Source organism: Mya arenaria, chromosome 8, assembly GCF_026914265.1.
Source record: "Mya arenaria isolate MELC-2E11 chromosome 8, ASM2691426v1".
Taxonomy (NCBI): domain Eukaryota; kingdom Metazoa; phylum Mollusca; class Bivalvia; order Myida; family Myidae; genus Mya; species Mya arenaria.
In genome coordinates this window covers 58246399-58271966 of record NC_069129.1, presented here as the reverse complement: position 1 = coordinate 58271966, position 25568 = coordinate 58246399, and the positions used below count along the sequence as shown (strand labels likewise).

Below are 25568 nucleotides of genomic sequence, written 5' to 3'. Positions count from 1 at the left end.
TCAGAAAGTCGCGGATTTTGTTATACAAAAGAAGAGTATTGAAGGTGTGGCCCATGTTTGGCTATCAGGAATGTTTTGGTTACAATGTGGTTAAGTCTATTATTAGTTTACAGTAGTCAACGGAAATCGTTTTTGTATAAATGTTTGTAGTTGAATAGAACACAGGATAACGTTGTGTTTAACTCACCATTGACTGGTGCATTAGTTTAAAATAATAAACATGTTTTACGGGATTCTGTCTCAATAAAATGTATATTTATATTTGTCATCCTACATTCCAGTTTCTACCACAAGAGTTGCTATATATTGAACAGATAGGGCTTCAAGATGACAAAAAAAAGCACCAACAATAATGGGCCAGGACTGAGGAGTTCCAAGAAATGAGTATTCTTCAGCCCACAAATATCAGTGCTGCCCCACTGCCCAAAACCAGGTTTGTTCTCTTTCTAAATTTCCTGTTAACTTGATGGTTTTCAAACAATAGCCAGCATTCATATTAAACATGAAATCCAAAACCTTCTGCATTTTGTTTTGTTATGTAACACAACTAAAGCTAGGCAAATTTTTTACTGCAACTTTAAATAGCATTGCTTTTGGTATTAACATTCAACCTTTAATAAAACAAAATATATGGATGTTTCGAAGCATTTCAATAAATAATTGAATGTATTTACAATTATTCACAATTTCATATACCGTTTAAAAAAAAAACTCTACAGGCTTACATTATTTCACAATATAATCTTTTTTTAGACATCATTTTGATATACATGACCTTTAAACGAGCCTTCCTAAAAATTTAATAACATTTTTTTCACTTTTCTAACAAAATTGTTTAACTCAATGGCTGAATAAATTAATGAAATCATTACATGTATATACATACTTAATCTTAATTATTATTCTGCAATTCATGTATCAATCTTTGATTTGTATAACCTGATTCAGAATTGACATCAAATTGCAAATTACTGTCAATTCACATTTCAAAAGCTTATGAAATCAACCTTGAAACCTCAACTTCACCTCAGTTTAATGTTTAGAGTTATTTTATTTCTCATGTTTCATGTTATCAGGTCTTCAGTGCTACATTTACTTATCAATCATGATATCATAACAAATTCCTATCATATCTTTTTAGAGTGTGGCAACAACTAAATGGACCCTGACAAATGTCCTCTATGTTAGAGCCAGTCCCTTACCCAAGTGACCTACTATTGCACAGCTGAGGTTGTTATCAAACGCAGCAGTAGGTATGAAATGCGGAAACTGTTCCAACTTTATCATCAACAGTTGAGTTACACCTCGTCACAATACCTGAACTGAAAACAATCGGTGACGATACTGCACTTCACTTCTACCTCACAGTGCTCTTCCCTATAAACGCTAGAGTAAAGTTTGCAAATGGAAAACTTGTCATTGCAAGCGTGAAAAGACCAATTGATTCTTAACAAAACAACCTGCCTCAATGCTTTAGCTGACACTACATCAAATCAACACAAGGCAATTTGTTTTTCTCGCAACCTGACCGGTATGTTGAAATTGTACACAACCACTGGTCAAGAGTGGGAATATAGAAGTACAAGTTGTTCGATCAGTTACCTAAAATATTCTTGAATATTTGAACATATAATAAACGGCTATTCATATTGTGTGTAGTGTAGGTAAGATCAATGTCTATGTTATTTTGGCTAAAAAAAGAAGGAAAATGACTCTTAATTCAGAACATCAATGAAATAGCAAGCCTTAAGTATTTTCGATAAAGTGATACATATATTTTGTGGTGATGTCATAACATTGTTTTACTGTTTTTGAAGAGAAAACACATGTTATAAATATATTATCACATTTTATAGCTCAACTATTTGAAGAATGAGGTGGGCTATACTATTAGCCCTGGCGTCGCTTTCCGGATAAAGTTTTAGGGTAAGTTAGGATTTTCACTTTGAAGTCCAATACCCTTCATTCAATTGACTTAATACGTCACACAGTTGTTCAGGGCAATCATATAATGGGAAAAGATAACTCCTTTATACAAGCTATGGCCCCTGATTGACTATCGAATTTACGTTAAAGTTTTAGGGCAGGTTGGGATATTTATTAATAACTTCTATACCATTCGTTCATTTAACTTAATACTTCACACATTTGTTCAGGACCATCACACAATGAGGTTACATAACTCTGTATTATCTTTAATACAAGTTATAGACCCTGATTGACTTAGGTTAAAGGTTTAGGGCAGGTTCAAGTTTTAGAACAAGTAGGGATTTTCACTTATAAGTCCAATACCCTTCATTCCGTTGACTTAATACTTAACACAGTTGTTCAGTTCCATCACATTATGAGGTAAGATAACTCCATGTCATATTTTATACAAATAATGGCCCCTGATTGACTATGAAACTTAGGTTAAAATTTTAGGGCAGGTTGGGATATTTATTGATAACTTCTATACCCTTCATTGAATTGACTTAATACTTCACACAACTGTTCAGGACCATCACACAATGAGGTTACATAACTCTATATTATCCTTAATACAAGTTATGGCCCCTGAATGACTTAGGTTAACGTTTTAGGGCAAGTTAAAGTTTTAGGGCAAGTTGGGATTTTAATAAAAAAAACTTCTATACCTTCATTCAATGCACTTAATACTTCGCAGAATTATTGACAACCATCTTACAACAAGGAACATAACTTCATGTTAGCCTAAATACAAATTATTGCCCTTGAATGTGTTTTTTTTACTCTTTTTTTAATTTCTTTTGAAAGGCACATTTTTATATTCCTAACCACATTTTCATAAAGGGAAAATTATTTATTAGAATGACCTGTGTCACTGTTCGGATGGGCTGGTGTTAGGACAGTGTCAAAGTCACCTTATGTATCGAATAATTTAGCTAGGTTTGACATAAAGAGACCAAACTTGGTATATGCAAAGAGTTTAAGGAGACCTTTTTTGGGGAATGCGTTTGAGGCCCCTATGATCAAGGTCAAGGTTGCTATTATTAAAAAAAGGGTTGTTTTTGAATAACTTTTTCATAAGTAAGGTTCTTCATATTGGTACCAATTTGGTATATATGAAGAGTTTATAGAGACCTTTCCTGAGATTGTGTTTTTGACCCCGAGAGGTCAAAATAGAAATATGGTAAGTACTGAATAACTCAAGTAAGGGTTGACATGGTAACTTAGTTTATGGGGCATGTTTATGCAGAGCTTTAATGGATGCTTTTTGGCCCCCTAGGGTCGAGGCTACTGTTACTAAAAATAGATTACTGTTTCAGTTAAGGCTAACAGTTAAGGCTGGCATACTGTGACCAGACTTGATATATGCAGGAAGAGCTTATAGCGCGGTCACGAGTATGAGGACAACATTTGTACCAAGTAATATGGTAATCCATCAATGCATAAGTAAGTTACAGCACGGACACGAAATGTTACAGCCAGACGGACAGACAGACTGACGAAGTGTTTCTATAATCCGCCAATAATCCCCACCCCACTCCGTGGCGGGGGATTTGAGATTTGATATTTATAAAATAGTGTACTTCCATTTTTGCCATTGTTGTGTTTTACCATTATGTCAATATGTTCAGTTACAGTTGTGCCAATATCTTAAAGTCACCATATATGACTTTACAGAATCTTTACATTATTTAATTACTTCATCATAATGATTACTTATCTTCCTATTGTTTTCTTAAATGTTCTGCAATTTCAATAATTATTTCCAAAACATATTCCTAAAATCAGAGACATTTGACAGTATTATAAGACTTCTCTCTCAAGGTTTTGTCTATCTGAACACTGATGTTGACATAATGCTCTGTGCATATCACTATGCTTTTGCTAAGTTTAATTCCAAATAATGTTTAATTTAATGTCTTATATGTACATATATTTAACAATGTTCTGTTTTTCAACATCTTAAACAGTTACAAAATGTGAATTTACAAGAAATACTTGTATTTATATCACTATGTCATTTTGCCATGTCACCCTTCTTTACTACCTATTTTGCTTAAAGCTGCACTCTCACAGATTTACCATTTTTACAACTTTTTTTATTGTTTGTCTTGGAACGTGCAAATTTTGTGTAAATATCCGCAAACAAATGATTTAAGATTACTGACAAAAGATCAAATCACAGATTTTTATATTTCCTTTTGAAAATTAATGTCTTATGGCTTAAGCTGTTACTAACAGTTTAAGAAAATTGCATAAAACATCAATTTTTGAACTTAAGTATAAAAATCTGCAATCTTTTTTTGTCAGCAGTCTTATATAACTGGTTTCAATGGATTTTCGCCAAATATGGCTCCTTTCAAGTCAAAAAATAAAAAAAAGTGTGTCAAAACGTTCAATCTGTCTCTTTTATAGGCTCTGACTCTCCATTTACAAACATTAGAATTCATAATGCTTAAAAATGAATGCCTGTTTCAACTTCTCATCTAACCCTGCTTTTTTTGGCATGACCGTTAACCATTCCATTGTGTGTTGTTGTTTTTCATTTTCTAGATTTATGGGTTTTCAAACTTTAAAAAATAATGGCATTTTGGCTATCAACCATATCAGCAATGCTTATACTGTCTGATAATATAAAACTCCAGGCATATCATTTATAGTTTTGGGTCTGACAACTTCAAACTTTTAAGTTAGTAAATCATTTAACAAATATACCTATTTTCAACCCAATTAATTCCAACATAACAACTGAAACTAAGTCAATTAAGCCCCCCCCCCATGTAAAAGATATTTATCACCCTATAAATAGTAACATTCAAATACTGTGCATTTCCTTACTAGGTACATATTACTAGGTTTTCATGTATTTTCATTTTTCTTTTCTTTCATGCCTGTTCTATTGCATTGCCTATGTCTTCTTGTACATTGTGAATACTTCAGTGAAATAGTGGCAGCATGTATTTTAGTATTGTTTTAATTTGTCTGTGTGCATTCTTATTCCATGTATTGGTCATAATGTATATGTCGAACTTACACCAAATTATAACAAATATTCTTTCTATTGTTTATTACATTTTAGTACAACTCTACCATTCCCAACATACATACTAACTCTGTTGTATTTTTTGTTATCATGCTTTTTACTCTTTGTTGTATACAAAATGTATATAAAATGTCATATTGCTCATGTTCTTTCTTGTTTGTACATATGTTCACATTTCAATAATACTCAATGCAGTATTTATTCTTATATTTCAATGTCATATTTTAAAGAATTGAGAAGTTCTACAGGCGAAATAACATTAACACATAGTCTTCCACTAAACTTTGTACAAATGCTTCATTTTTCATGTATTAAAACATATTCCTCACTTCATTTCATTGTAACCTATAATTTTCAGCACTTTCTTCATAAATCTTTTGCGTCATTATATTTCCACACACATTAAGTGATCACCTTCCTAGTCATACTACTATCAACCTGCATCACATTCTTCTCATCATCTGCTTATATCTTATGCCTTAAAAGTGCATAATGCATGTTGATTACATAATGTTATTACCTATAAATGTCCTTATATGCAAAACTTGTTTCCTTTGGAAAACTTAAAACTGTCTTGACCTAAACTTTACCTTCCTGTTGTATCATTGTATTCCTATTGAGTCATTGCCTTTCTTTTGTTTTAAAATGTTCATACTTCTATTACATGTGACTTGAGTGTTGACAAAAATGTTAATTTCCATTTCAGAACCGTATACATTTCTTTTCAATATCTTAAAAATACTTCTTGTAATATCTTCTCTTTAGATTTAAACAATTCTGTCATTTTGGCTATTACCAATACCAACAATGCAAATACTGATAGTGTATTATGTATATTATATGTTCTTAAGTATGTTCAAAATACTTGTGTGTAATAATAATATAGTGTATTATGTATGTTCTGTATATTATATGTTCTTAAGTATGTTCCAAAGCTTATAATATGATTATTTTTTCAATCACTGTTTTCTAAGTCATTGCTCTGTGTCCACATACTTTTAAATCACTATTTATGTTATTTTATTCTTAAGAGCATGTTCATTTCAGGATCAGGGTGGGGTTTTTTTCACACTTAGTACCATGTACACGTTGCACATTTCTTAGAACAGCTTTCTTGTTCCATCCTGCATGCCTATAAATCATCTAGCCACAGAACAAGGAAAATGACATTAATAATGATGGTCACATTTCTTTCTTTCAGCTCATGGATAACCGACTTCTTTTAGTTTATGTTAAATGTATTTTTTTAATTGTGTTGAAACCTGTTTCATAAGCAAACAGTTTTATGTGTGTTTCAGTTAGAAACAATGGCTTTGTAACACTTAATTATACCGGTCAACTTTTTTTCGCGGATTATTACCCAAAAAATAAACATTGTTTTAAGCAGCATGTCATTAATTAGTTTTTTGGATAAACATTTGGTGCTACTCTTGTTTAAAGTCAACATTTCACCAAAGTACAAATTCTCAACGTTTCAAACTTTGCCCAGAATTTATCAAATTTACAAATCATGTTGGCATATTTAAAATTTCAGCTATCATATCAGCCACTCCAAAAGAAAACCACCACTGTGACCATGTTGTATTTTATAAATGTGTGTGTATATTGATACAGTTCATGAATAAAGTTATTTGATACAATTATGGTTTCTGTCATAGCTATACCATCAGTTGTACAATTGTTATTGTGTTACGTTTTATTTTCATTTCAGAAACAACAGCCCAATTCTGTCATCTTTTAAGCAACTTCATTTCACTGACAGCTACAATCAATGTTAGCCCTTACTTTATTTACTTCGTTCTGACCCTACATAAAGACTTGCATAACCAATAGTTGGCCCGCGCTAACATCCAATTGCTGCATCTTGCAGCAACTTTTGTACTTGTCCGTGTTATTGTTCAATTTCAAGACGTGTTAAGTTTCAGGAAGACATTATGCATTTACTGATGTATGTTAATAAACACTGCTGTTTCATAGAAAAGCATCTTCAGTTTATAAGAGATATAGATATAAACATTTAAGAATAAAGCGCAGGGGCAGTATTCAATAAGCATCTTAGTGAATATTTTCAACTTAGTGAGAATTTCGTAATTTTTGACAACTATTATTTTAAATACGCGCTACTTTTCATCAGATTTATTCATATGCATATATTGTTCTTGCTTACTTTCATATTTTTGGAGTACAAACATTGTTCGTTTTCTTAAAATTCAGATGAGAAAAATGGCAATTTTTCACTAAGTTGAAAATTATTACTAAGATGCTTATTGAATACGGCCCCTGGCCAGCTCTTTATTAACTCTAAGCTGTATAGACTGGCTTTGTGGTGAAAGCTCAGAGTATTTCTTAGCCTTTGAGAATATTGAGCATTGTGGGGCATGTAAGTGGAAATACAAGGTATGAGCAATCTACGCATACCTAGTACTTAAGGAATGAATTGCGGGGACTCCACGCGTACTTTGACCAACCCAATTGCGTTCATATCCCCGACAGTGACATCAACCCTGCAATTCATTCCTTATATTTACACCAATAGTTCATTATTTCATTCAAGAATTGTTAAAAAATTCTTCATATCATTTAAAAAAAACTTTCAGTAATCCGTTCTTACCGATTCTGTAAATAGAACGACCCGACTATAACATTTTTTCAAATGACGTCACAATAACGCGGGAAAAGATCAACCACTTGAAATCACTTTAAAACGTAAAATTAAAACACTTCAGGTACCATTATATTTAAAATATAATAAAATAACACTTTTAAAAATGTTGATCTATATTTTACGGGACCTGCAGACACAATACAACCAATAACAAGATCAATAGCTTTCATGTATATTGTAATGCAATGAATTTCGATCCGAACATATCCGAAGATGTTGCGTTCATCGATTGATGAACGGATTTTTTTTCCGAAAGGCAGTTCATTTAAGGAATGGAAGTTGAGGTTTAAATATTGTAATGATCGGGGAATTTGATAATAATGGGCCATCCTATAAACGATCTTTCAACATGATATCGTAAAGTTGACTAACTTCAAGCGAATGTTATAAAATTAGAAATTCGAGTTAAAGGTTATTTCCGAGTCAGAAATAGCCAGTAATATTCGTCGGTTGTAACAAATTAAGCCTGATTGGTTATGTTCCTTTGATCAAAATAATTCAAATGGCAAGTAATGCAATAATGAGTGTAATACGTGCGCACTAAGATAAATAAGTTGACATGTTTGTAGCGCACATAACTTATAAACAGGCGGCCGATGGTTCGAGCCCAATACCATGCGGTCAGTGGTTCGAACCAAACACCAGACGGTCAGTGATTTGAACGCACTCAAAGCGGTCGGTGGTTCAAGCCCTACATCAGGTGGTCAGTGGATCGAGCCCACTTTAGGCGGTAAGTGGTTCGAGCCCATTCTAGATGGTCAGTGGTTCGAACCAAACACCTGGCGGTCTGTGGTTTGAACCCACTCTAGGCGTTGAGTGGTTCGAATCCCGAATCATGCGGTCAGTGGTATCACTACACTAGGGATTTTTGTAATTGTATTATATCCAACCCAAATGTGTTTTCGAGTTTTTTGTTAAAAAAAATAAAAAATACTCAGTGCACTAGATTCAGGTTTTATTTACATTTTCATGGCATAGTCTAAAAATTGTGTATTCGTGGCGGGGATGTCATACTTGAAATGACATATGTGAAGTGAAATGTATCAATGAAAAGTACTTAAGGCAGACTACTCTGACGTTTTTTTCATTGATTTGAAGGATTACAGAAATGCGTTTGTGTGTACAAAGGGCATATTTATTGTGAGCTTACAACTAATCGATTTCGATTTTATATTGTGGTGTCAATATGTATGTTTTTACAGAATTAGGAAGGACCCTCGTAACAGAGTAAACGATTCCAAAAATCGACCGAAAAACACTTTTGTTGATAGTATGGCCTCCACCTGTTGTCTGGCGTAAATTACTATATACGTTACTTAATACTTCCATAAATCAATACAATTCTGCAATGGAACTATGTCATACGTAATATCGACAACAAACGACATATGCAAGCGAATGCATTGTTTAGCATTTGATTTTTTAGAACTATGGATTTTATTCTTAATACAATTTAATACACTCTCCAGTCAAACCGGACCCCCCTCTCGGGCCATTGGAAACGTGAGTGACAGCGGAAGCGATGCCCGTCGTAAAGAACAAGGCGCGGGAGGGCGGCCAGTTGCGCCGAAAACAACGCAAGGAAACGGGAAATTCGGACTCCGACATCGAACTCGAAGACTTAGGTAACCATGACCTCCGGTTCACATATAAACCATTAGTTGGTTTATACTATTTTTGTTGATGAAAGCTTATAGCTTACATAATTATGTTCTAGAACGTTTCCTGGGTAGAAAATGACCATTTATAATATCCATATTTAGAGACCATGATTAAAGTCCATCTGGAAGGTAAGAGTGGTTTTGTGGCAAGGATGACCGCTTCTTCGCCAAGAGGTTGTGGGTCCGATCAAATAGTTCATTTATGCTTTTTAACCTATCTATCGTTTAAGGAATACACATATTTAAAAATCATTTAATTAAATTTCTCTTTTTTAAGCAATACAAACGACTCTCTGAATTTGGTGTTTTCTGTGAAATTGGTATTTGTTGCTTACTTGCAGTATGACAAATACTAGTAGTACTCTCGTACTAAAATTGCCTTTTTTTCTTTTTTAAAGCTCCAGAAAGTAAGTCAAGAGCATATATATTTATATATATATATATATATATATATATATATATATATATATATATATATATATATATATATATATATATATATATATATATATATATGTGTGTGTATGTATGTGTGCAAATAACTTTTTGTATGTCTGTAAAACCAGTAAAAATTGTTTAAGGGTTAAAATTTGACATGTTGCATTTTATTGGGGTATGGTATGCAATGGCGCAGTTCAAAATGTTGGTGGAGTTCAACATGTCGAATTTTAATACTTATATTTACATTCATTTAAATCTAAATTTCTGCTTAAATAAATTGATTATTCAAGAACATTTTTTCTTTTCTTCTCTCGTTGTTCTCAACGGTGGGTAAACTAGAACAGCTATCGTAACCTAATTTTATACGACAATGAATGCACAGATAAAATAGTTCCTTATCTACATGTTTATTTTCTATCTTTTCAAGGTCAAGAATATTATGAATACGTATTATTACATACAATGTGTGTTTTCGGTCCGTTATCGTGGTGTATTAAAACGCAAAACCCGCGTGTTATCGGTAGAAAACGTGCATTATTCAGTAAATTCACGTGCCGCACGTTAATGCCCGGTTTTTTGTTTTACATACGCGCTTTCAGGGCCCGCATCATAACAATGATGGCTGAGCGACCTGGTTTCTGACCGAAAGTTGGTCAACGATGCAAACTTTTGCACAAAAACGTATTTTAGAATATCAAAACAAATAATGGTTAAAGTAGGACTGAATAGGTAATTAATTGATTACCCAACAGGTATTTTGTGTAAATAATCCCATTAATCCAGTCACTTTTCGAAAAAACAACACTTTTAAAACGAATGTACACTGCAAAAAATGGCGTCGAAACAAAATGCAGCTGCGGAGTTATGTTGCGGCCCGAATCGAGCTTAATGTAAAACTTTTTCAATGACATCACTCATGACGTCACACAAGCACCCGTTATAGAGGTTATTTTGAACTAAGTGTTTTTGCATTTTGGTGACATTTAACAGCATTTTTAAGCACATTTACGTTTCTTCAACTGTTCCATCCATCATGAAATTATCTACATTAAAATCAATCAAATTATCGTTGCTTATTTTGTTTTAACTGCTTTACTGCAGATTACAGCTTTGCATGTTGCCAATAATTGTACTACGATTTCATCCAAAAAAATAGTTCCGTAGTAAATATGCCCCGCCCCTTGGTATTATTGCGCCCAATGACAGGACAGAAGTATCGAACAAACGCACGCGATATCGATGGGAAATGCCATTGCACTTTATACAGAAATAAAGTGCAATTGATAAACAACAACCATCGTTAAGGAATGAAGTGTGAATGTAAATACATGTATATATTAATATTACCGAAAGTTATAAAAGTGGTAGCAGTTCACAACACTAATAAATGTATCTCGCTTATATTAAGTTCCTTTAATAGTTCCTTTATTGACGTATCTAAAAAGGCAAAGGCTTACATCAACAATATAGATTAGGAAAGGATCGGCTGGTCAACATTGTTGCTGGAAGAAAATTCATATGTGCAAGCAATTCCGGTTCCACACCAACTTATACACAAAGATATAAACACGTTCATTTTGAAATGATGCTGTCCGGTTAGCGCACTCGCCTCTCACCAAGGCGACCCGGGTTAGATTCCCAGCCTCGGCGCATGTGAGTTTCGTTAGTGGTCACCAAGCGATGAAGTGGGTTTTCTCCGGGTACTCCGGTTTCCACGCCAACACAATAACACACTCTCGCGCGACATCATGCCAACTACAGTGACTTAGTATAAGTATCATATTAGTATCATAACTTTCTTCATAATCGTTGTAAAATTTATAATGCTGAACTGAATGATGCTATTGTGGTACTTTTTAAATAGAATCCTCATTAACATTTGACATCATGTCACTGTTTAAACTGTATGTGCAGTTAAAGAGACCTGATTGTGTCATCACGCATTTACGGTGGCACAGAGGTGACATGTGTATGATTTTATTTATGTCGTGCGCACGAGATACTAAGTCGTGAGCACGAGATACAAAGTCGTGAGCACGAGTTACTAAGTCGTGCGCACGAGTTACTAAGTCGTGCGCTCGAGTAACTATGTCGTGCGCACGCGATAATTAATTCGTGCGCACGAGATAGTATGTCGTGCGCACGAGTTATTTTGTCGTGCGCACGAGATAATTAATTCGTGCGCACGATATACTATGTCGTGCGCACGAGTTACTAAGTCGTGCGCACGACATAATTAGTCAATCAGAATACACATTACATACGTGAATGTTGTTTGAAAATGGCTGATAGCAGAAACGATTGTATTCTATTATATTTTAATGCAGGGTTAACGTATGAAGAAATTCGGTTTCGTTTAGGCGATCAGCATAATATACACATATCACTCAGACATTTACATAGAGTGTTACGCGGATGAATGTTGCGACGAAGAGTCTATGGTGACCCTCTGTACTGTGGTTGACTTTATAAGCAACGCAATTGAACATTCTGGACCTCTGCATGGATACAGAGTCATGCGTCAACGTTGCATTGCCAATGGTTTACGGGTTCTGACCAACGATGTTGCTACCATCCATCGTATATACGACCCTCGGGGTAAATTAAATGTGACAGCGTAAAACCAACACCTTTTAAAATCTACCTTAAAGTTTCCAAAACGTGTACTTAAATTAATATTAGCTTCAGACGTGTAATGTTATTATCTCGCACAACCTAGTAACTCGTGCGCACGACATAGTGTCTTGTGCGCACGACTTGAGTATCTCGTGCGCACGACTTAGTTTCTTGTGCGCACGACTTAAGTATCTCGTGCACACGACTTAGTAACTCGTGCACACGACTTAGTTACTCGTGCGCACGACATAGTAACTCGTGCGCACGACATAGTATCTCGTGCGCACGACTTAGTATGTCGTGCGCACGAGATAAATAAAAACATACACATGTCACCTTTATGCCACCGTACGCATTCACATGATGATCGCGTTCATTTTTCCGGTTTGTTGTCAGATAGACTGTTGAGAAGCGAGAGATCACTGTCCCTGGCAGCGGGACTCGGCAATTCGGCGGGTTCCGACGACTTTCATACAGAGGTTCGTTCAGAGTCTCGCGCCATTAAATCATCTGCTTTCATTTTAAGGAAACACATTTCTCATTGTATCTATTGTAAATAACTTGGAGATTAAGTAGAGATCATTTCAATAAATCAGCACTACATTAATTGTATTTTAATACTAATAGTACATGTTTATTTAAATTTAAAAAGAGTTATGAAAGCAGAGAGCAAAATTAATTGTATTTTACCTTTTGACAGATTTCCTCATCAAAACGGTTTAAATAAATTTGCGTGTTATCATTCTTTTTGTTGAAGGTTGCCAAAAAGACTCGAGCACTTTCGATTGGTCGACAGGAAGCGGAAACGGAAGTTTACACAGATGAGTTAGTGAGAAAGACCGGAGATCTTGACAAGGCGCTAATCTACGTCTTGCAACACTTAAAGATCGAGTCAAAGGTATAAAATATTATAATTCACTGGTATAAATATGATGGTACACTCGAAAATAGTGTACGTGTGCAATTTTAAATCTGCCGAAATAAAAAGAAATATAATGAAAGATAGCTTGCTGTGACCACAAATCCATTGGCTGCTGCCATTTTAAAATGAAATAAACAAACGCCCTGTTTTTTGTCTAATTCACACAGTTTGTAATCCCTCGATCAAGCCGACCAAAAAATGTATTCTAATAGTATCATTGCAAACACCCGACATTTGCTCTGTCTCAGATCCAAGTGATGGTGAACAGCCTGATCCACCGGGGCGCCAATACTTCCACGGCGGACGAATCCCTCAAGACACCACTACACTTTGCCGTCGAGCGAGGACTCAAAGGTGTGAACGTTTATAATGTTGCTTCTCACTCAAACCGTAGCCGTTCCTTGAAACCTGTATTAACATATGGATACATTATATTTGCATCGAGTATTATTGGTCTAGTACCTTAAGTGTTCTACTGCTTCACATTCGATGAGTTAAGGCGAAAGAGTAATACATATAACTTGCCTCTTCAAACCTTTGTATAAGTTGTTTACTTTTGCCCCTTTTTTGATAAAAATGCTAATGGTTAACACCATCATAGAGCATAGAGAGAAACTCATATGCGCGTTTTAAATGCAAATCTTTCAATTTAGTCAGATTCATTTATGTTTAACATTGAACTGAATTAATATTTTTTAACTAATGGTTCCAATGCATGTACAGGTGTGGCTGGCAAGCTACTTGAGAACGACGCTTATTCGCACTCCCGGGATAAAAATAAACGCCTCGCCCTGGGGACCGCCCTCAATGAAGAGAAAGACGAGCTCGCCGCCCTCCTTCTGGCATACATGCCCAATAAATTGTACGCACTCGTATATTTTATAGTTAGCTATTTCATACCTTGTTCCAAGTCATTTGCTTGTTTAATGGTTTAGTTTCGACGAATATGACCACTGTTATATTGTTTAAAAAACAAGGTCAATATAAAGAAAAAAAAATCATTATCTAATCCGATTTTACAACTTTTTATCAGAGCGTTTTTCAAACGCCAATCTATTAATTCCTTAGGAAATCATTTTAATTGATTTTTTTTGCCCCATCATTAGTCATGAATTGATGAGGCGTATTTAAAATTTAAGTATATATAAAGGTTTACATTTAGTTAACCAAATATCACGTCTGATTTTGTGCAGCGAACGTTAAAGACATATAAATAAAATTGTAAATCGGCTCTTTCTAATATGCCTGTCTATCCTTATCCCTATAACCCACAACCTTAAATTTAAACGATATGGGCGTGCTTCGCCTCCGTCGTATTTTTTACAAAATGAATCTAGATACCATAATCAAATATATAAATCGTAACATTTTATTGCAGTGTCCGTAGTCTCTTTCTGGCTAAAAAAGAAAACTCAGAGTCCGAGTTCCGACTCCACGAACTGATCAACTCTAAAAAAATGCAGGTAATCCGGTGTATGCTATATACATGCGGTTTAAAGTAATTGTTTATTCCAAAATATTTACACCTCAACTTCCATTTCTTAAATAAACTGCCTTTCGGCAATCGCGTTTATCAATCGATGAACGCCATATATGCGGATATGTTCGGATCGCAATCTATCGCATAACAATATACATGAAAACTATTGATCGTATTATTGTTTGTGTTGTGTCAGCAGGTCCCGTAAAATATTAATCAACATTTTTGAAAGTGTTAATTCATTATATTTTAAATGTATTGTTGCAATAAGTGTTTCAATTTTACGTTTAAAAGTGATTTCAAGTGGTTGATCTTTTCCCGCGTTATTGTGACGTCATTTGAAAAAAAATGTTTCCTTCGGACTCCACACACTTTCACCAGCCCAATTGAGTTCATACCCCGATAATGACATCAACCCCGCAATTAATCCTTTAAACAAACCAGCAATACCAAATAAATCTGTCTACTTACAAATAGTTATTGTGCATTTGGAATAATATACTAGATATATGATTACACTGAGTTATATTATAGTATCGTCTTTATGATTTCAATGGCATTGGCCCTGTCAGTCAATGATACTGTTCCTCTGAACTGTGGCCTTATAACAAATGTTGGGGCAATTAAAATACAAAATACAACTATCTTCACAACGAACGATAAGTTGCAATATTGTGTTACCTAGAAAACGGTGTTGTCAGTGCTGGACTGTATGATCGAGCCACAGGGTTCCGCGGACAGTATCAGGGTGTATTACGGCGTCCTGGAGGCGGACGAGTCTGGGCGGCCACCCGACCACCCACAGTTCCAACACACCGACAAGTCCTGCATGCAGGTCATCGCCAAACAGGGGAATAAGGTAAGAATTCATTACTATATTTTGAGCGTGGCCATAAATAATTTGGGTATTTACCCTTGTTCTTTTCGCTTCTCTATTTGCTCTCTAAATGCACGTGTTTTAATCACCTAGTTTTATCAGAATATTTGCGCCGTTCATCTACTTTTCTTTATATTTATATGTTTGACTTTACCTTTGATTTTGACAGAACATAGTGTACCATGATACAGTCCGTTTACTTACTCGACGAAAGTGGAAATCATATGCTGGGAAAAGATTTGAGTATGCATTTAAAATATAAACTTTTTTTGCAATTATGGTTCCATAGTAGTAATCATTGTTTTCTAAAGTATACTACATGAAGATACAATTGCTTCACTAACGAAAAAAACAAACTAAAATGATGAATTTTGCTACCAAACTACCAATCAGCTCTTTGAATATTTTTTAGGACTTTTGTAACATCATGATCTACAGATTCTAGAGAATATGCAAAGTTGTTAAAATCTGAGAGTATGCAAATGGGTTTGAATCTTGTGATCTGGGGATCAAGTGTGAGGCAGTCTGCATCTGGTTAAGATCTGAGAGTATGCAAACGGGTTTAAATCTTGTGGTCTGCGGATCGAGTGTGAGGCAGTCTATATCTGGTTAAGATCTGAGAGTCTGCTACGCTATCAGTTGGGAAAACAATACACTTGATGACTAATAAATACATATTTACCAACAAATAAACGTGTATTGTAGAACGTGTGTTTTTTATTTTATTAAATATGATTGAACGACTGTGTACAGGGTACAGGTCTGTATATGCGGGTCTTACAAATATGCTGTTTATAATCTATTTAGAATAAACACGGCCATATTCATGTTCTCGCTGTTCTGCATGACGTTCGCAGCGGTGACGTCAGTGATGACCCCGGACCCAACAAGTTACCATGGTACCCTACACGTGGCACGAGCCGTTTTTGAGACCCTGTCGCTGATCATGGTCGCATTCACATTGTTCACGGAAGTCAATCAGTTGAGAAGGTCCTGGAAACATTTAAAAGCAGATATTTGTTTTATGCTTATGCTTCAGGTGTATATAAATATAATAGTTTAAATTTAGACGTATGCAATAAACAATTTTCATTTTGTGTGTGAGTCAAATAACTCATTTATAAATCTTTAATATTGTTTAACACTTGTATGCGTCTTACATGTATAGGCACCGAATCGAATATTTCCACGACATGTTTAACTGGTTCGACTCCTCCGCCTCGTTCCTCATCCTGATTGCTGTTCCACTTCGCTTTACGGATAACATCGCGCAATGGCACGTGCTTGCATTCGGATACCTCCTCTGGACATTGCGGATATTCAAATTTGCCGCTGTGTTTAGGTAAAGACATAAACATTGAAAACAAATTAGGATCCTTTGTCTGATATTATACTTAATGTTAAACCGCATTCGTAAACATGCCTGATCAATTTTTGAATCGAACTTGATAGTCTCTACGGTTTCCTGTTTTCCATTCTTGAAAACGATAAACCTGTTTGCTTTTAAAGCCTACACATTTATGACTACCTGTATCATACTAAGTCAATAATGCCATTATCATTTTTGTTTTGATAGACAGAGCGGTGCCTATGCCCAGATCCTTTTCCGGATCCTTGCATATGACTTCATGCAGTTTGGTCTGGTGTTCCTCGTTATCCTCCTCGCTTTCTCCGTGTCATTCTATCTCGCTCTTCGTGGTGACTCCGGCCTCAACGTCCATGACGAAACAAGGTATGCCATAATTTTCAACTGGTAGTGACGTCGTGCCGGAAATATATCGTATGAAACCTCACAGGATGTAATATTCCACGAAGACGCACACAATTGTATTCAAATTTCGTCTTACCCTCAATCATCAAGGTCTAGAACTTCCATCAGAAACTCGTTATTCCGAACGTGTTTCCATATTTAATTTACAAATCAGTAATCTCCTCAGCGAGACTATGATTCCATCTCATTCCTACTTTGATGATCCTTTTCGAGTTTATAGCATGCAAGGCTAAAGACTCATTGTAGCATATTGATATCGGATATATAATGCAAGGCTCAGGGTTCATTGTAGCATCTTGATATCGGATAAAGCATGCAAGGCTAAGGACTCATTGTAGCATCTTGATATCGGATATATAATGCAAGGCTAAGGACTCATTGTAGCATCTTGATATCGGATAAAGCATGCAAGGCTAAGGACTCATTGTAGCATCTTGATATCGGATAAAGTATGCAAGGCTAAGGACTTATTGTAGCATCTTGATATCGGATATATAATGCAAGGCTAAGGACTCATTGTAGCATCTTGATATCGGAAAAAGCATGCAAGGCTAGGGACTCATTGTAGCATCTTGATATCGGATAAAGCATGCAAGGCTAAGGACTCATTGTAGCATCTTGATATCGGATATATAATGCAAGGCTAAGGACTCATTGTAGCATCTTGATATCGGATAGAGCATGCAAGGCTAAGGACTCAATGTAGCATCTTGATATCGGATAAAGTATGAAAGGCTAAGGACTCATTGTAGCATCTTGATATCGGATATATAATGCAAGGCTAAGGACTCATTGTAGCATCTTGATATCGGATAAAGCATGCAAGGCTAAGGACTCATTGTGGCATATTTATATCGGATATATAATGCAAGGCTAAGGACTCATTGTAGCATCTTGATATTGGATAAAGCATGCAAGGCTAAGGACTCATTGTGGCATATTTATATCGGATATATAATGCAAGGCTAAGGACTCATTGTAGCATCTTGATATCGGATAAAGCATGCAAGGCTAAGGACTCATTGTAGCATATTGATACCGGATATATAATTCAAGGCTAAGGACTCGTTGTAGCATCTTGATATCGGATATATAATGCAAGGCTAAGGACTCATTGTAGCATATTGATATCGGATATATAATGCAAGGCTAAGGACTCATTGTAGCATCTTGATATCGGATAAAGCATGCAAGGCTAAGGACTCATTGTAGCATCTTGATATCGGATAAAGCATGCAAGGCTAAGGACTCATTGTAGCATATTGATATCGGATATGCTAAGGACTGATTGTAGCATCTTGATATCGGATAAAGCATGCACGGCTAAGGACTCATTGTAGCATCTTGATATCGGATAAAGCATGCAAGGCTAAGGACTCATTGTAGCATCTTTATATCGGATATATAATGCAAGGCTAAGGACTCATTGTAGCATCTTGATATCGGATAAAGCATGCAAGGCTAAGGACTCATTGTGGCATATTTATATCGGATATATAATGCAAGGCTAAGGACTCATTGTAGCATCTTGATATCGGATAAAGCATGCAAGGCTAAGGACTCATTGTAGCATATTGATACCGGATATATAATTCAAGGCTAAGGACTCGTTGTAGCATCTTGATATCGGATATATAATGCAAGGCTAAGGACTCATTGTAGCATATTGATATCGGATATATAATGCAAGGCTAAGGACTCATTGTAGCATCTTGATATCGGATAAAGCATGCAAGGCTAAGGACTCATTGTAGCATCTTGATATCGGATAAAGCATGCAAGGCTAAAGACTCATTGTAGCATCTTGATATCGGATATATAATGCAAGGCTAAGGACTCATTGTAGCATCTTGATATCGGATAGAGCATGCAAGGCTAAGGACTCATTGTAGCATCTTGATATCGGATATATAATGCAAGGCTAAGGACTCATTGTAGCACCTTAATATCGGATATATAATGCAAGGCTAAGGACTCATTGTAGCATCTTGATATCGGATATATAATGCAAGGCTAAAGACTCATTGTAGCATCTTGATATCGGATATATAATGCAAGGGTAAGGACTCATTGTAGCATCTTGATATCGGATATGCTAAGGACTCATTTTAGCATCTTGATATCGGATATTGCATGTAAGACTTAGGGGCTCGTTGTGGCAATTTGAAAGAATAAACATCTTTTAATTTAAATACTATATACATACGAATCCATTCTGTTCATGCGGTGAAATTGATCACTCTCCGCTCTTCCTCAATACCGACCCTACGATGAACAGAATGATATCAATTATGGTTGCATATCTCCAATTGTTTACACCTAGTTCCATCCTTCGTCTCATGTCATCCATGTCGTGACGAGCTGTCAGTCATTGCAATTTGCAACTAACTGCATCAAAGCATCACATCACTTCAGTTCTACTATTACATAGACAGTGGACTCTGTGCAAAGTGTTTTCAAAACCCCATATAATATCCCTTTTAATTTCCCCTACTTCTTTGAGTTTATTTGCTCTACTTTGCTTTCTTTTCCTATCAAGATTTATACCTGCTATTATGTTACTTCATACATTTTGTCCCTCGTTCAACATTTATAATCTAGATGTTCTAATTACACAATATATACACTTACCGAAATTGTACCAATCCTAGCATTGTACATAGCAAATAGGAAAGAGTATCTGTATACGCCATTGACTTCCTCCACAATTTAAAACATATATAGCTAGACTTTTGCTAATTTGTCTCGTAAATATCAGATTAATGCGTTTATCATTTTTCTTTTCACTTAGCACGTTTTGGGGGATCCTGTTTGTTGGTGTGCGGTCCCTAACGGAGGCGGCGCCAGTCGTGGAATACACAGGCGATAATGGATACGGGTAAAAACACCTGCAATTGTTTCGTCTATTAGAATGCACCCAGCTTAATGTATGCATGAGATCATATCAAGATATGGTTTTGGCTCACTTCAAGATTACCTTGAATGCACTAAATCGTACACACATCGTCAATCTAGTATAGTTGAAATAGCTTTCTTTCATATGACAATTACATGTACTGTATATGTCATCACCAGTTTTGCCCTTCCCAGGACTGTCAGCGTGATACTGATGCTGTGCTTCCTGTTCACGTGTATCGTGATCCTGCTCAACATCCTGATCGCGCAGCTCACCGACACGTATCAGAAAGTACAGCAGGACGCCCAGCGAGGCCTCGAGGCTAACCGTGCTTGGATTGTCTCCAGGGTAGAGCTCAACTCGTTCGTCTTTGGACATGTATGTTATTGGAGCATTCTTAATGCTTATTTAGGCATTTAAGCTACGTATTTAAAGAAACAGATTTTGCGAGAAGGAATACGCGCATGGAGAGCAAGGTCCATAACTCTAACTTTAATTGTGTATTGAGTTATGCCACTGTTGACTTAAATTCAACAGAGGAGCGTTGAATCTTGCTCTTTAGCGTTTTTGTTCGTATTTTATACAGAGAAATACATAAACAAAGGCTTATGAGCCTTTTGAATACTCAAGCGTCAGACATTTGAATTCAACATGTATAGTAAGGTTTGGACTAAAAATACGTCATGTTTAACAGATATTTGTTGAAGTGGTGAAGTATTTTCAATATCACAAGAACTATATGAGATTTTTTGTAGCGCTATTTTAACCGGAAAACGCTCTTGTTCGTAGTTCATACAGAGTAGAACATAAACAAAGGCTTATTAGCCGTTTTACTATACACGCATGAGGCTTTTGGGGTCAACATGTACAGTACGGTTTCAACTTGACTTTATTCAATAAATTAATAATAATTGTTTAACAGAAATGTTTTAAAGTGGTTACGTGTTTGCAAAATAGTTAGAACTATATGAGAATGATGTTTGCAGCGTTATTTAAACCGGAACACGTACTATGAACCGAGTCAAGACATAGAGGACATGAAATCCGTGTTGGACAAGTGGGAGTCGCCTCCCCTAAACGAGATTAGCAAGTATGTTCGGGACGTCTGGGAATCGATCGACTCGCACCGCCTGTCCCTCCTTACCGTCCAGCAGCGACTCGCCCGCCAGGAAAACACACTAAGAGACATACAGTAGGATTTACCCGTTTTTTTTTCGAACGATGACCAAACCATGAAATTTTAACTAAAATTTGCATGCCAATTTGGGTCGACATCAGAATAATACACATTTTTATTCAATGCCATGTTTTACTTTAGGTTACGACTTTTCAAAATGTATAGATAGTTTACTATTTCATTCATTCACGGTTTTAGTATTTTGATACATACAACTCTTACATTGTTGCGAAATTATAAGCGACTTATTTCAGGGAGAAATTGGGCAGCCTGGTGAAGGCGTCAGGCTCAAGTGTAGAATGGCCGCAATTTAACCGCAGCGTACAGCCTACGGGAGTGGGTAGGGAAAGTTGGCGGGCAAGGACGGGTCAAGCAACAAACTTACCTAGTACTGTTCCGAAAGAAGATTTTGACAGCTTGATCAGGGACTTATCTGGCGGCATACCAGAAGATGAGGTTGATAACATACTTAAGGAGTCTAATGTCATAACCAAAGAAAGTGCTAATATTTGAAGACATTCTCAAGACTTTATTAGAAATTCACAAGCCAACAAACAAGATATTAACCCTGTTGATCTATCAGGAAATTGTGATGAAAATAAATCTGAATTTGCTGAAAGTGCTGAGGTATCAATTGATTATAGTTTCTCTAAGGGGAACTCTATGCATAGACAAAACTCTGAACATGAGGAAGATATTGAATAAGATGTAGATACAAATAGCCATGATGGCCTCTAGCTTGATACGTTTCAGAATAATCGTCGCCCAAATTACAAGAACGATGCAGTTTATTAGAACTAAGCCCAATTCATGCCTCGCGAGTAAATTAAGTATACCACATAATATGTTTCCATCAAAACGCCATCACTGAAAAATAATATAGTAATCTAGTAAAGTAGTGAAAGTATTCATTTTAAACCTGTTTTACAGGATAGTTTTGACACAGTCCAACTCGTTTCGCTTATTTTAAGTTTTTAACTGTCTTGTTTGTAGGTATTTTATGAGAAATTATAGCATGACTATACATGACGACCAGGATTGGTTCTACATATCCATTTTGAAGATCAAATATAAAACTTGTAATATATTAATCGTGCTTACATAATACAATGATGTGCCAATAAAATGTTTCAAAGATACGTGTATTTATATTGACATAGCCTATGTATCGGAATAAGTCATTGTTATGCTACATGTACACTACTTGATAAAATGTATTTTGTGCTGTATAATTATTTTTTTTTAAATGTGTACCTTTTTGCGACCTTTGTCCCCATAATCGATCCATTGCAACTGAGTCTGTCGTCACCCACATTCAGTTTCAGAAAAATGCAACATACATATGCCAATATAGATGCCTTTCAATGCTTCCGAATTCCCCACTCTAAACTCTGCTGACCCTGATTATCTGTTCGTATCCGTATACTATGAAAATCTAAAATGCCAAGGCAGTTAGAACGTCAGCTGATTAAAAACATTTGAACTCCTAGACCTTCTGTTTTGTTCTTGACTTTGATCAAGACCTTGCGATGTTTCAACATGATGTACCTCTCTCATGACACGTGGTTCAAGTAAAGGTGCACCGAAAGTATAGCACAACGTTTTAAGATAAAAATGGTTACTTAACCTTCGCTGTCTTTAACAAAACATGCCTGTGTTAATATAATCCTGAAATATTATACAGATCTTGATAACATAGGACGTGTGTTAAATGCTGCTTGCTTCTCAGAACAATCAAATAATATTTTTGCCTTAAGAAAAATAATGACACAATGTGTTAAATATTATGAGATCATTCAGCAGTACCGCAGATCTTGTCTCAGCCCCAGATGTGAGAAGTGATAATTATTCCTTATGCTCTAAAACAAATATCTCGGTTTTATAGTTTATTTCAGTCTCCTTAACAATATGCACACAGTGAACGAGTTCATTGCCACTCAACCCGTTATATGCGAATATACATTTAACTACATATTAAATATACCTAAATAAAAAAAACAATTTATACATTTTTATAAACGAACTACATATAATGCTCATATATCAGCTAAATAGTAAGGTCTTTCAAGAAATGTCACTAAAATCGTTTAGTTAATTACAGATGATGTGAAACCTATTTGTACAAATATTCATTTCTACCCAACAATATATTGAAGCAGGCTTTGACAGAACTTCTAACTATTAAACTGTTGGAGAATAAGGCAAACCATTTTCTGGTCATCCCGCGTTTATGGCAGAAAAGAGCATGCAATACATGTTTTTCTACTGTCTAACGTGCCTTACAATGCTGATTTTAAATAAGATATAAATTGCGTAACAATTAAAGCAACACATCTTATAACAACTTGATTTCAGCGTTGTTATAACAGTCTTTCGGATTATAGATCTAAGGCAGGAAACTTATTTTTACGTCTTGATGTCTTCCTGACATCGGCCTCCAATTAATGTATCTCAGCGTAACGCATAGCTGATGATACAATGGAAATGTTAATAACATAGCACTACAAACGAATGTATTTTTACGACGAAGCTATTAATCTGTTCAAATGTTTGTAATGTATTGATGAATGTTAGCATGTGAAGCACGTAACAATGATTTCATTTACCGTTGTGGTTCATTTACTTTAATAGATACCTGGGGCCACCCTTAAGGATTTTTGTAGGTCGCGGTTGTGTTAAGAGGAAGCTATGATGTTAAGAGGAAGGGTATTAAATGCGAAGGCCATGCATGGCCAACTGTATTGTGTCTGATGAAAGTCGTTTACGGCTAAACGTTCATAGTAATTAATGATTAACATAGTTAGATAACAAAAAATATAAGGATAGCGTGCCAAAGGTAAACATATTATGTTAAGAGTCTATGATTAAAATTTGTGAAAGGTATTCTATTTCCCTACTTTTTATAGCATAGCAATCTTAATGTATAAAATATATCAAATAAACATACTTAAGAATAAAACGCAAAGCAGAAACAATTGGCGTTTCCAACGCGATATTGCATATTTGTTTCTGGAGCTGGAGGTAATATAGAACGTGGTTATGTGTGTCGTATATCCTGAGAGTGGACGGTGCAGGCTAAAACATCCAAGTTTGAATTCTACAAGTATACCTAGGGAATGTGATGCACTATTGCCATTGGCTCGGCTGACTGACTACAATGAAACCATTTGGGAATTCAATCTTCATTCGTCGATGAGACTTAGTTCAATACTTCATTAAACAGAATTATTTAAAGCGATTGTCAAAAATCGAAATTAAAGTTTTGTGTTACATGCATGTGATATACACTTCAAACTGTCATAACATATTTGAAAAACTAGCATTGTTTGTAAAATTTAGTTCACATACAAAGCGTCAGGTTTAATAGAATATTGAAGTTAAACAAGCTAATAATGTTTAGTACACAAACAAAGCGACACGATTAATAGTGTTTTGATGTTAAAATAAGCTTCAGTTAAAACAAGTATGATAAAGTTAAGTTCACAAACAAAGCGACAAGATTAATAGTGTTTTTATGTTAAAACAAGCTTCAGTTAAAACAAGTATGATAAAGTTTAGTTCACAAACAAAGTGACAAGATTAATAGTGTTTTTATGTTAAAACAAGCTTCAGTTAAAACAAGTATAATAAAGTTTAGTTCACAAACAAAGCGACAAGATTAATAGTGTTTTTATGTTAAAACAAGCTTCAGTTAAAACAAGTATAATAAAGTTAAGTTCACAAACAAAGCGACAAGATTAATAGTGTTTTTATGTTAAAACAAGCTTCAGTTAAAACAAGTATGATAAAGTTTAGTTCACAAACAAAGCGACAAGATTAATAGTGTTTTTATGTTAAAACAAGCTTCAGTTAAAACAAGTATGATAAAGTTTAGTTCACAAACAAAGCGACAAGATTAATAGTGTTTTTATGTTAAAACAAGCTTCAGTTAAAACAATTATAATAAAGTTTAGTTCACAAACAAAGCGACAAGATTAATAGTGTTTTTATGTTAAAACAAGCTTTAGTTAAAACAAGTATAATAAAGTTTAGTTCACAAACAAAGCGACAA

The 25568-nt window shown here is 35.2% G+C and overlaps 1 protein-coding gene and 1 long non-coding RNA gene across 5 annotated transcripts; both read left to right on the top strand.

Annotated features, from left to right (window-relative positions):
- Positions 1-308: 308 nt before the first annotated feature.
- Positions 309-4032, top strand: LOC128243861 (uncharacterized). Of its 4 annotated transcripts, none has more exons than XR_008262925.1 (4): positions 309-433; positions 1142-1253; positions 1857-1926; positions 3288-4032. It is a non-coding gene; the product is annotated as an uncharacterized LOC128243861 (long non-coding RNA). The 4 variants fall into 4 exon arrangements; XR_008262924.1 differs by having other exon boundaries at positions 1142-1531; XR_008262922.1 differs by lacking the exon at positions 3288-4032 and having other exon boundaries at positions 1857-3036.
- Positions 4033-12685: 8653 nt separating this feature from the next.
- LOC128243754 (uncharacterized) lies at positions 12686-22045 on the top strand. The gene is made up of 14 exons (XM_052961681.1): positions 12686-12873; positions 13152-13292; positions 13565-13670; positions 14040-14178; positions 14695-14779; positions 15482-15655; positions 15843-15916; positions 16481-16663; positions 16842-17015; positions 17250-17405; positions 20236-20322; positions 20535-20718; positions 21327-21532; positions 21772-22045. The coding sequence occupies exons 1-14, from the start codon at positions 12724-12726 to the stop codon at positions 22028-22030; spliced, it is 2118 nt and encodes a 705-aa protein (XP_052817641.1). The 5' UTR covers positions 12686-12723; the 3' UTR covers positions 22031-22045.
- The last annotated feature ends 3523 nt before the right edge of the window (positions 22046-25568 follow it).